Below are 13,096 nucleotides of genomic sequence, written 5' to 3' on the forward strand. Positions count from 1 at the left end.
CTTTGTATGTTGACAGCAGACACTTTGTTTACTCTCGCTCACCATAAGACCCACTTCTTCTGCTTCCATCTCCAGACTGGCATATTCTTTTTCATATAATTTCAAAATTTTATGCTAAATTAGCGTTTCCAAAGCGCAGTTGGATAGAATTTACGAGCCCTTATAATGCTCTTAAATTCTTAGCCCTATCATCTGGAGATCTTATCATGCCAGTCACATAACTCGAATTGGAATTGAACGTATCCAAAAATTTTCATTGGCTGGAGCAACTAAGTTCCTTTCGTTTTCAAGACCCCATACCCTAATAATATTCAAGATGCCTGTTCACCCATTTGAAATCACTATCAATTTGCAGTCTCCATCTATTTTCTCTTTATCTTTCGCCTTTGATATTATTCAAGTTGTTGTGGATTGCCCTCCATTTTGGAGCGAATCTATTTTTTAGATTCTTTCCATACTGGCTTTATAACAGGTGGCGCTAAAGTAATCCTCCTATCAGAAAATGCTATAAATTTTGCGATTGGCCCCTAATGTCAGTTCTGTTTTGACATTTGTGTAGTAAACACATAATAAACAACGTTACGCTACACTGCTCCAGAACGTGGAATATTGCTGACTATTTATTTGACCAATAATCGGTCGGTGACTTTGGCACAACGTGAATTTCGTCGCAGATTTCCTCGCCGTCCAACGCCTACTGGTGAAACACTGCGACGTTTAGCCGCTCGCCTCGAAGAGACTGGCACAACACAAGATGCTGCCAGGCGTGGTAGACCCCGGAGTAGCCGTTCTGCAGAGAATATTGCTGCTGTAGCCGAGGATGTCATGGAAGCGCCGTCGACATCGACCAGACGACGTGCCACGCAAATGGGTATCAGTCGACGGTCTTTACAGCGAATTTTGGTACAAGATTTGAAGATGTTTCCGTACAAAGTCCAGACGGTGCATCAGCTGTTAGCTGTTGACCGCCAATCGTGTCTAACATACGCTCAAGCCATCCTTAATCACCACCAAGAGGAAGATGATTTTTCATCAAAAATAATCATGAGTGATGAGGCCCATTTCCATCTTAGCGGGTACGTAAATAAGCAAAATTTACGCTTCTGGGGCACTGAAAATCCGGGTGTAACCCACTAAGAGCCATTACACCCGCTCAAAGTCACTGTATGGTGTGCTGTTTTGACCGCTCCAGACTTCTTTTTGTGGGGGTTTTTGAAGTCGCGGGCTTATGTCAACAAGCCTCAGACTCTTGCAGCGCTTAAAGACAATATCCGTCAAGAATGAGAGGACCTATCGCCGGAAGTTTTGGCCAAAGTGATGGAAAATGCCATAAAAAGGGCTCAAATGGCAATCAACTGTGGCGGCGGCCATTTACATGACATCATATTCTCGACTTGATGTAAAAAAATTAAAAGACCAAATAAAAATAATCCACAAGAAGAATCAAAGTTTTTCATTTTTTTTTTAAATTACAGCCAAAAAACATCGCAAGGTTACTTTTGCGCCACCTTGTATAATCTCTGCATGCAAAAAATACGCCCTTCATGACACCTCTGATTCAAGAGCTTCTAATTTTTTTTTTCAGATCAACTTTGTTTCCCCTAAACACTATTTCAATAAATTTCTCTTATCTCTCTCTGTGCTTATTAATGATTTATTTATAAATTTTCTCTATATTTTCTTCCTACTCATTAAGATTATTATCAAAGCAGTAGCAGCTGCGAAGAGAAACTCACACTGCGTACGACAATTGTCCGAATGGGATGGATGAGCGAGAAACTGAGATACAAGCCCCCATCTACTCGGTGCTAGGTCAGAATTAAAGCAAACGAGAAGATATACCAGCCAAAGCAGGCGCAAATCTTCCTGTAGCTAGCACGGCCAGCATACAACCAACTCTCTGCAAACAGCGACTGGTTATAGATCCATCAAATGATTCTAGAAGCGAACTCGAGATGGGAAAGAATCAGCTCATGCAGGATTGCAAAAATTGTGCTACGCAGGCTCAATGTCAGATCTACAAACTATATTTGATCTCTTCTCACGAAAAAGTGTAAACTTGTATGGGGATACTGACGGCACATTGTCTCATGCCTTCGTAAGCGACCAAACTAAAGCTAGTGTAGAACGAAACATGCTCAATATGTGACGAAGTCAACGCCAGGGGCATTCTGGAATACCTACTCTGCCACTGTCCTGCATTTGGCACAACACGAATGAGCTGCATAGGTTGGACGTCGCAGATAAAAAAAATTGCAGCCTATTTAAATTATCTAAATTGAGTATTAAAGATGAAATATAAAGTTCTTAAACTCTCCATACAAACTCTTGGTATTAAAAAAAATAAAATAAAAATAAATAATTGGCGCGTACACTTCTGTTAGGTGCTCCTCCTTCTAATATATTTGTGGTGTGCGTCTTGATGTTGTTCCACAAATGGAGGGACCTACAGTTTCAGGCCGACTCCGAACGGCAGATATTTTTATGAGGAGCTTTTTCATGGCAGAAATACACTCGGAGGTTTGCCATTGCCTGCCGAGGGGCGACCGCTATTAGAAAAATGTTTTTATTAATTTTGCTTTCACCGAGATTCGAACCAACGACCTCTCTGTGAATTCCGAATGATAATCACGCACCAACCCATTCGGCTACGGCAGCCGCCGAGATGAAATATAAAGTTCTTAAACTCTCCATACAAACTCTTGGTATTACTATGGATCAATTTCTGGTCTATGTGCGATCTACAGGATCAGCCAAGTTCAACCTAACCTAAGATTATTGTTAAATTTTTTGTTACAACATCTGTATTAGTCTGTAACGTAATTTTTTTATTAGCTAATTTTTATTTGAATAAATAAATATGTAAATTTTTTGATTTCCTAATACAGGGTGGGCCATATAGCGTTTGCTTTTTGAACCACCTATTTTTTGAGAATGGTAACACAAATGACATATCAAATGTGTTCATAATTTACTTAAAGGTTTGACATTTACGAAATGGGACGCTATACGCTTGAACAAAATTGGGAAATATTGAAAACCTATTTCCAAAGTGGTGAGTCTTCTTCTTCTTTTCTGATGAAGCTCATTTTCACATCGGTGGCTACGTCAATAAGCAAAATTGTCGGATTTGGTGCTCAGAAAATCCACACGTTACTGTAGAGAAGCAAATGCATCCACAACGAGTCACTGTTTGGAGCGGCATCATCAGTCCATTTTTTTTCGAAAATGAGCGAGGAGCCGCGGTTACAGTAAATGGCGAGCGTTACCGTGACATGCTCAACGAGTTCTTTCCAAAAATTGAAGAGGATGACATGGACGACATTTGGTTTCAACAGGACGGTGCAACTTGTCACACTGCCAAAGTTACACTCGAACTTTTGGCTACCGTTTTTGAAAACCGAATAATCAGCCGAAATTCCGATATCAATTGGCCGTCTCGGAGCTGTGATTTAAGCCCGTTGGACTATTTTTTGTGGGGAGCTGTTAAGAACAAATGCCATGCGAACCATCCAGAGACGATTGATGCTTTAAAACACGAAATCGAAGTTGCCCTTTATGAAATTGGAGCCAAAACAATCGAAAATGTGCTTAAAAATTGGGTTGATGGAATGGCCTACTGTAAAGCCAGTGGTGGCAGTCATTTGAACGATATTATTTTTCATTCATTAATGACAATGTTCAATCTTCAAAATAAAAAAAAAGCTTGGAAAAATATTGATTAGTTTTTTTTTTATATAGCCGATTCAAAAAAAATTTTACATGGCCCACCCTATAATTCTTCACTACCGTTTCAGGCGAATCTGGAGAGTTGCGCTATTCGCTACAGCAAGGAATTGGCCCTCACTCAAATGCAATTACACAAGAAAAATTTAAGAACAAGTTGAATAATAGCAATACTTACTAATTACTAAATACTAATACAAGGCGCAAAATTAATCATTCAATTTTGTCTTTGAGTAACTTTTTATTCATGCAAAAAAGAAATATTTTTGAATGATGGAAATTATTTAGGATTAAATTGATCTCCATGAGCTTCAATGCCCTACTATTTGTATACTGTAGTTGTCTAGTGCAAAAGTGTCAAATATAACTGACGTACGACGCTATTTGCAAAAATTATAAACCTTCTGAAAGGGTAATTAATTTTGCGCCACCTTGTGTAATATTTAAATTTCTTGAATACCTGTATTTTTTTTGTATCGCTTAAATATAAAATCACCTTACTTTTCATAAATAGTATTCGCTCATCTTACATTTGCATTTTTTTTACTTAAATCTTTCTTACTACTTCACTACTTTTTCGCTTTCAGTTCCACCGCAACGCAACGCAACTCTACACTACACCTCACTCTACTGCACCCACACACACACGCACACTTTTACGCTATTACTACTACACTTGAGTTTCACTTCAACTTTCGTCAAATGCATTTGATCGTTCGAGTGTGAAGGCTAGACGCGCGGCAGACATCAGTGCAAGCAATTGACGCAAAGTCGCTTGCGGTTTTGTGAAGAAAGTTTCAGAAGAAAGAAATCAGCAAATTAAAAAAAAAGCAGTTAAGGTACAAAACACTAAAATATAGATGTAATAAAAAAAAAAAAAACACACAACTCACACACGCATGTCAGCAACGCTGAAAAGCTCAAAATAAAGCGTACTATCGTACAAGAAAACGAAAAACTGCGAAGTCAATGTAATTTAGTAAGCTACTCCTCTGCACTCTGCACATACACACACACTTACTTACCCAACCGGCTTCTCGTCTGTATTTGTGTCTCATTCACGCAACAACTTTGTCTGCATTGCTTTTGAAAGTTGTGCGCTTCTACATGCATACATTCTCACACAACAAACCAAAACCGCAATAACCCGCTTTAAGAGCAACAACACAATGCATGCACTTCTACTCATTTGAGAGTAGAAGAAAACGAAGTGTTGCTGCTCTGCTGCAGCCAGCCATATTTGTTGGCTGCTTATGAGTTTTCAAGTGTTGTTGCATGGCATTGCAATAACAAAAAGTATGTAAACTTGAAAAGCCATAAAAGATATGCAATGCGGAAAAGGGAAGAAAAAGCAGCAGAACAAAAAAAAATTAAAAATTAAAAAAATAAAAATCAGCAAAAATAAAACGTAAATGCTATGCGTGGTGCAAATGTGTCACGCAACAGTGTGAGTGCGCAAATTTAATGGCTGTGCTTCGATTCTGTGCTGATGAATAGGCTTTCAGAGCTACATAAGTTTGCCATGCTCGTTTTTTGTTTTCCATTTTTGTTTTTTTTTATTGTCGGTTGCTTTTTTGCTTTATTTTTTAAGGGTAAGAGTTGTTGCAATTGCATTGTGTAAATATTAAAATATAACGGCGGCGGCGGCGGCAAACTGAAAGTGAAGTCGAAAAAACGAAATACATATGGCTGTGTGTAGTTTGGCATTTTGCATTTAATTGAAGTGCCTGCCACATTGCAATCGCGCCCGCCCGCTTGCTCATCAGACAGACATTATTGCCAATTGTACTTGTATGTTAATTTGCAATTCGTGCGCGTGTTGCGTATGGCGCTGCCTCCACAGTAGGGCACTTTCATATACATAAATACATATCTATGTGCATTTTTAAGGCGTTACTTTGGCACTCAACGCACTTGAAACTGCAGAGAACAGTTTTTGCTTTTCCTTTCATTTTGGCGAGAACTTTGTAAGCAAGGGCGCCGAAGTATCTGACGCCATGTCGCATATTTGTCATAATTGAATTTGAATACGAACACTTGTGGCACATTAATGGCTACAGCGCGGGAGGTAATTTACAGTGTGAGGCGCTCGCAAATGGAAAGTAAAGACAAATGCTTGTGAGTGGAAAAAGAAACATTAAAAAGTGCTATTGAAGGGGCAGGAAATGTAGGCTGTAAAAATTCTTATAAAAAAAGAAACAGGATACTATTAGTTTGCCGCAGGTGGGTTTATAAAGTTATTGAATGCAGCTTCGGCGCTGTGAGCCAAAGTGTGAGGGTAAGTAAGCTTTAATTAGCAGCCAGGATAGTTAAATTTACATGCATTTATGCTAATTTAAATTTTCTTTATAGTAGACAGAAATTATTACTTAAAGGTTAGCTAATTGAAATATTCTTGAAATTTTTTTTTTTAAATTTGTGAATTTTCACACTTAACAGATTTGCCAGATTTAGTATAAAAAATTAAGAAATAAATATAAACAAATTTGCCAATAACTTCGTTGCTGCCGTTGGTGTTTTTGTCAAGTGATTTTCGGTAAGTAATTTTTTCATGGACAACTACTAAATTTTCAGCGGCAAATACGAGGGTAAGTAAAAAAATTATGGTAAGCGCAAAATTAAACCTTTGTTTTCAGGTATTCATACAAAAATTTTACCTACAAAATTTTATTGCAGATTGGCGGCGACTGCGTTTTTATAAGAAATTGACGAAATAAAAAGAAAAAAAAAAATCATCGCTTATTTCTAAATGGAGACAAAGTTTATATGGACTACAAAGTTTCCTGGTAAACGAATCGTATATACCACAGTCAGTAAAAAGTTTTAATTAGATTGCTCACAGGGTCCGGCACTCGAAATGTAAATAAGACTGCTCCCGCAGCTGACGCACGGACTAGTTAGTTGACTAAATGACAGTCCAGAGTATTGTATCGAAAAAAGAAAATCAGTAATGGATTTCAAACGTAAAAGTGTGATTGCATTATACCTATTTGGCTGGAAAATCACAACCAGCGATTGTTCGTGAGCTCGAGTACCTTAAAGTAAATAAAGTTTTTATTTATCGCACCATTACTCGTTACAAAGGTACTGGTAGCTTCGCGAAACGTCATGGTGGTGGTCATCAAAAGATTGCAACGTCACGTGAAATGGTTCAAAAAGTGAAGAAGCGACTTGAGCGCAATCCCCGACGAAGTGGCAATCAAATGGTGAAAGAACTGAATATATCTGACCGTAGCATCCACCGCATACTGAAAAATTATCTCAAAGTCAAGGCTTACAAGAACCCAAAGGCGCATGATCTCACACCAAAGCAGCAACAAATCAGACTTGAGAGAGCGAAGGAGTTGCTTTGCTTGGGTGAAAGCGGTAATTTCCGAACATTTTGTTTTTTGACGAAACAATTTTTCATATTGAGCAATTCGTTAACTCCAAAAACGATAGGGTTTATTTGACCGACCTTTCATACGAGAATTTGAGTAATCGATTGGCCACCCGGAGGCAGCACGCGTCAGAGGTAATGGCTTGGGCCGCTGTAACCGCAGATGGGCTCACTCCAATCGTTTTTACCGAGCCTGGCGTCAAGGTAAATGCGAAATATTATCGCGAAAGTATTCTGGAGGCTGCTTTGAAACCGTGGGCAGACCAACATTTTGGTGGCAGACCATGGACGTTTCAACAGGGCTCGGCACCGTCCCACAAAGCGCGAGTGAACCAAGAATAGCTAAAGAACAACGTTCTGAGCTTCATAACATCCACCCAATGGCTCTCAAATTCACCAGACGCGAACCCGATGGATTATTCTCTTTGGGCCATTTCGGAGAGCTAAGAGATTCACCAGTCTCGAGGCATTGAAAAAACCCTTGGCCCGCGAGTGGACCGAAATACCTGCAAGTCACATTCGGGCAGCTTGCGATTCGTTTGTGGACCATCTCAAGGCCATAGTCAAGGCAAAAGGTGGTCATATCGAGTAAAATTAAATTGATTCTTAGTTTTGTATTATTTTCACACAATTTTTACGTTGAATTGAATAAAAGTAATTTACCAAACTAATTTACTAAACTTAATTGGTTACACTTCGAGTGTTGGAGCCTGTAGAGAATACCTTCTTTTGGAAACGTTAACCTCAAAAGAGGTTTAGGAAACTCATAACCCTCCTTGGGGATAAATTAACAATCCTCAACGGCATTCTCACAGGCTTTTGCAGATTGCGCAGTCATCAGCACAGAATTGGGTTATGGCCCACTGACTCTTTTCATTTCCAATCGCAGTCTCCAACGCACCTTCTCCTTGAATGTAGCGCTGTTACGTGAAGAAGGTTGAGACATCTTGGCCAAATGCAGCCAGAAGAGAGGCATATAAGCTCAACCCAACCCAGGGCAATCTTAAGTTTAATAAGGGAACTGGATTTGGATGAGGTACTGTGATGAGTAGAAGGCACAAAAGACCGTGAAGACGAAGTGCAAACCTCAAATTTTATTCTATTCTATTCTATCTTCCCTCATTTGCTTTCAAATGCATTTGTTCACTTGCCAATGAACTTAGAGGGGAGAATTGTTTTGAACAAAACCCAATTCGAGAAAAATAAAGCAGGTTTCAAACATACTTTCAAATATACAAATGGCAAGTAATGCACAATTTTAATTATCCTTCAAGTGACACTCAAATCAAAACAATCGGGTGCGCAAGGGTATTGAAAACCTCGGTACCTCAAAAGTTTGCTAGAATGTGTCGAAACTCCTTTCGAGTTTTGCATTGCGTTTGACACATGCCAATTGTATTGGAGCGCTGCCATATAATACTAATGACGCCGGCGCTGTGGATGCTCCAGCATTTTGATATAATTAAATTTATAAGAGGTAATTGTGCTGGCGTGCATTCTTTTGAATGGAAAAAAGATTACATAAGTTGAAGTACATAACAAAGTGAAGAGGTAAATGGCTGCATAAGAGCTCGCTGATGGCAGATTTTGAATTAAATACAAATTTAATTGCATGCGTATGCGTGCGCACAAGAAAATTGTATTGAAGTTAGGTGAAGAGATGGTAGCATTTTCGGGCAGTTAACACCATATTTCTCTGAACTTCGAACAGATCTCTTTATCCGCAAACTAGAGTGCTAGGGTCGTGCTAGGGCAATCTTTGCAAATAGGCAGGATTGGATCGAGGGGAAAATCTGCACCGAAGCCTGCATCTCCGTCTGCACTAACGGTTCCAAGATCGGTGGTCCCATTCAGAGTAGAAGAGCGCTCCTGGCTAAAGTTACCCAGTCTACACTCATGTATGCAGCACCCATATGGGGTAAAGCCCTGATACAGAAAACGTACGCGAAGAAAGCGGAAATAGTTTTTAGACTTATTTCCCTTAGAGTTGCCTGTGCTTTCAGGACAGTGTCGTTCGAAGCAGTATGTGTCATATCGGGTATCATGCCACCAGATATAATGGCCTCTGAACTGGGTAGAGTGTATGACAAAGCCAAAAGCCTAAACAGGCGATTAATGGCGGAAGAGCGTAAAGAAGAAAGACGGGGGAGCATAAGTGAGTGGCAAAATCGCTGGGACCAAGCGACAAAAGGAAGATGGACGCATAAACTTATGAGAAGCGTACAGGCCTGGGTTGAGAGAGGACATGGTGACACAGATTACTACCTCTCACAGTTCCTGACGGGGCATGGATGCTATAGAGAGTATCTCCTAAGACTCGGCCACGAGGACGCAGCTGACTGCTCGTTCTGCGGCAACGGTAGCGAGAACGTGGAACATGTCTTCTTCTCCTGCCCGAGATACGCATCTGAAAGAAAGTGCATTGAAGAAATCATAAAAGAAAAAATAACCCCGGCAACATTGTAGATCACATGCTGCAGTCGAAATTGGTGTGGGCCAAGATGAAAGAATGGTCCGCAAGTGCGTTACAGGAACTGCGGAAAAAGGAATGGGAACGCAGTCAAAGAAGTAATGAAGGGTAGACGGAGAGAGAAATACAAATGAAGAGCCATAATGGCTAGCTTGGCCCTGCGATGCAATGCTTAAACGGCGGTACCGCAGGGCAAACTAAAGCTACAGATGTCGGAGTTAGGGTTTAGTACGTAGGTGTACTGTTTCGCAAGTCCAGTTTAGTAGTAATACTGACTGTGCGTGGTCCCGAATGAGGTGCACCCTTAGCGAACAGTATGAATCGTGCATGCCGTCTGTATTGACGGTGTCTATGCAAGATTCCCACTTCGGATAAAAAAAAAAAAAAAAACGGTTCCAAGATGATGGCATCGGGAGTCGGAGCAGAGGTTTTCTCTAAATCAGCCAATTTATCTATCTCCTTTAAACTGCCGAATACTGCTAGTATTTTTCAAGCAGAAGTCTTTGCGATCCTGCAGTCATGCAAAATGCTTAGGGAACGCGGGCGTGAGGGAGATGTTAACATTTTCCCCTATAGTCAATAGCCGCGATTAAGACTCTGACGACGCCATGGTGCAGAGCGAAATTAGTAAACTCCTGTAAGCAGGAGATCAAATCTCTTGGGTGTGCAGGTAACATTTCTCTTATCTGGGTTCCAGGACATAGGAACATAAAGGGAAATGAAATTGCTGATGAGCTTGCCATGAAGGGGACTATCCAGTCGTCGGTATCCTTCAGACAGTTGGGGAACCGGGGAACTGCACAAATTATTTATCAGGAAAGCGCAGAAAAGATGGAGCTCCATTCCTTTATGTGCTATTTCGGAAACTCCTTGGTTCCATTACGATATACGAAGGACTCAGAAAGTTCTTTGGACTGCTCGCCATGCAATTTCCAAACTCGTAGCTGTGTTCACCGATCACTGGACGATTGGCATACACGCGGAAAAGCTAGGGTTACCATTTAACCCCCATTGCAGAAACTGTGGGGACCTTTCAGAGAAGGAGACTGTTGCGCACTTTCTCGGTAAATGTCCGGGTTTGGCGATTAAGGTCACTGGGTGTTTCTTTCTTCGACAGCCTGGGGCATTGCGCCAACCTAAATCCCATCAATCTTCTCCATTATATAAACAGCTCTGGCTGGTTATAGATATCTGCCTGTTGGAGGTCTCATAATGGTATCAAAACGGCGCTTTAGTGCTATTTGAGGAGTGCCAGACTGGCACTTCAACCATTCCACCTACCTACCTAGGTGAAGAGTTTAATTTGCTTAAAAAAAATATTTTTGTTTAATATTTGTAAATCCTTTTTAGAACTTTTTTATTTGCGTATGTTCACCTTTTCACTGCGGCGGCCATAAAATTCCTGCTAGTTTCTTTTTTATAGCCGCAGTAAACGTAATCCTCCGCACACAGCCAGCGAATCACACTTTCCGAAATCTATGACTATCTAATGCAACACTGCAATCAGTTCGTACGAACGTGAGCTAACAAAAATCCCATAAAGCACTTTAGTGTGTAATAAAATTTCCTCTACAATTCACTATTGATTGCTGCGCTGCTGGCTACACAAAACATCACACAACAGCTTAGCTGGCTGGCAGGTAAATTAAATATCTCTGCTAACCCCGAAGAGGTGCAACCATATCAATCACAATAAATAAAATAGTAATAAAGTGAAATGAAAGGAGAATACAAAAAAAAAAAAAAACACAGGAAAAATAGTGCCACCACTGCTGGGAAGCTCACACACAACACGCACTCACCTGTATGCGATCCTCAGCCAAGCCGGTCTTCATCGAGAGCAATTCACGTGCGCTCACATCCGGATAGTGCGCCTCCTTGAAGGCCTTCTCCAACTCCTCCAATTGATTGCTCGTAAATATAGTGCGCCCGTGCCGCCGTTTATTCTTCTTTTTACTGCTCAAACCGCCAGCGCCACCAGCACCGCCCAGCAGCGCACTAGGATCGCCACCGTGTCCGAGCAGGCCATTAGGTGCGCCCACAACACTTCCGGCACCGGCCATGCCACTTCCGATGGCCGCAGCCGCCGCCGCCGCCGCAGCAGCACCGTTCAGGAATGCCTCATGGGTAGCGCCCGCATGCGGATGATGAGCGTGCGGATGATGCGCATGTGGATGGTGGTGTGCATGATGCGGATGATGATGGCCATGATGGGCGTGTGCATGTGCATGCGGATGGTGGCCATGTTGGTGATGATGCGAGTGCGCATGGTGTGCTGCCGCAGCTGCAGCAGCATGATGAGCTAAAGCGGCGGCGGCATGTTCAGCGGGTGAAAGTGTAGGCCGTACCGAAGGTGAGGTGTTGTTATTGCTGGTGCTGCTGTTGCCATTACTCGTAACGCCACCATTTGAGGATGCGGTGCTGTTGTTGTTGTTGTTGCTAGTTAGGCTGCCATTCGTTGTGGACATGTGTGAGGTGCTGCTGCTGCCGTTCGAGCCATTACTCGAATTCGCTTTGCTGGGCGAATGTACATCATCGTTGTTGTTGTTATTGTTGTTTAGGCTATTACTGTAGTCTTGGGCGCCACGTGCGGCTTGTTCTATGCAGCGTGAATGGCGTTAGGAAAAGAGAAAGATATTTTAAATTAAATTTGTGATTGCAAATAAATGTTTGTTATTGCGAAGCAAAGGTGGAATGGAAATTTAAGCAATAGTGGGTGCGGGTGAGTAGTGGATAAAGGCATAAGGAAGGCGTAGAGATAATTGTATACACACAAGTTTCTGAGTACTTTTGCTATATGCATTTAACCGTTAAGTGAACGCTGTAACAACACACACGCGCTGCTCATTAAAACCAAACCTTTAAACCAATTATTTTATTTACTTCCCATCAACGCTTTTAATGACACTGAAGTGTCAAATTTGACACATTTAATTCATGGTAACCCTTTCCCTACGCTAAACGCCAAACAATTGTCAAATCACTTTCCCGATACTCGAAGGTTTCCACTTAATTTGGCAAATAAATCCTAGTGGAACAGGCAAGAAATGCACACAAATCGCCCACTTCAAGCGAAATCGTACACGCATAATCCCTAAATAATCCCTAATACAATAACAACAAGCGTGCATAAAAAAGTACGTATGTAGATATATACAAAAATACATCCCTGTTCGTATATTGAATTTCACATGCCATAATTGGCATTAAATACCACAGCAGACACACACGACACAGTCCCTTTGTGAAGCGAAAGGTAAAATTATAATTTACTTAAACTATTTCCGATGTAGATTTCAAATAATAGCTGGCTGACTGGCTGACTGGCTGGCTGCCTGGCTGGCATACCAACACGCTCGCCCATTTTCTCGCTTTCATGCACTCGAAACAAGAAAGGACTGAGCGTTTGGAAAGTTGAGCCTTATTTCCCGAAAAAAAAAATACAAAAATGATTCTATTCAACTCAGAGTTTTTCTGCTGAGTGTCTGAAAAAAAATGGCATAAACAACTTTATCTGCAAA

General features: G+C 41.1%; 1 protein-coding gene across 1 annotated transcript in view; it reads right to left on the reverse strand.

The window, feature by feature from the left end:
- LOC129238385 (muscle segmentation homeobox) overlaps positions 1-13,096 on the reverse strand; it is a 90,315-nt gene that overhangs the window by 14,263 nt on the left and 62,956 nt on the right. Inside the window, exon 2 of the mRNA XM_054873409.1 lies at positions 11,378-12,174. Within this exon, the coding sequence (XP_054729384.1) occupies positions 11,378-12,174 (797 nt within the window). The remainder of the gene's footprint in view (positions 1-11,377; positions 12,175-13,096) is intronic.

This window comes from Anastrepha obliqua, chromosome 2, assembly GCF_027943255.1.
Source record: "Anastrepha obliqua isolate idAnaObli1 chromosome 2, idAnaObli1_1.0, whole genome shotgun sequence".
Taxonomy (NCBI): domain Eukaryota; kingdom Metazoa; phylum Arthropoda; class Insecta; order Diptera; family Tephritidae; genus Anastrepha; species Anastrepha obliqua.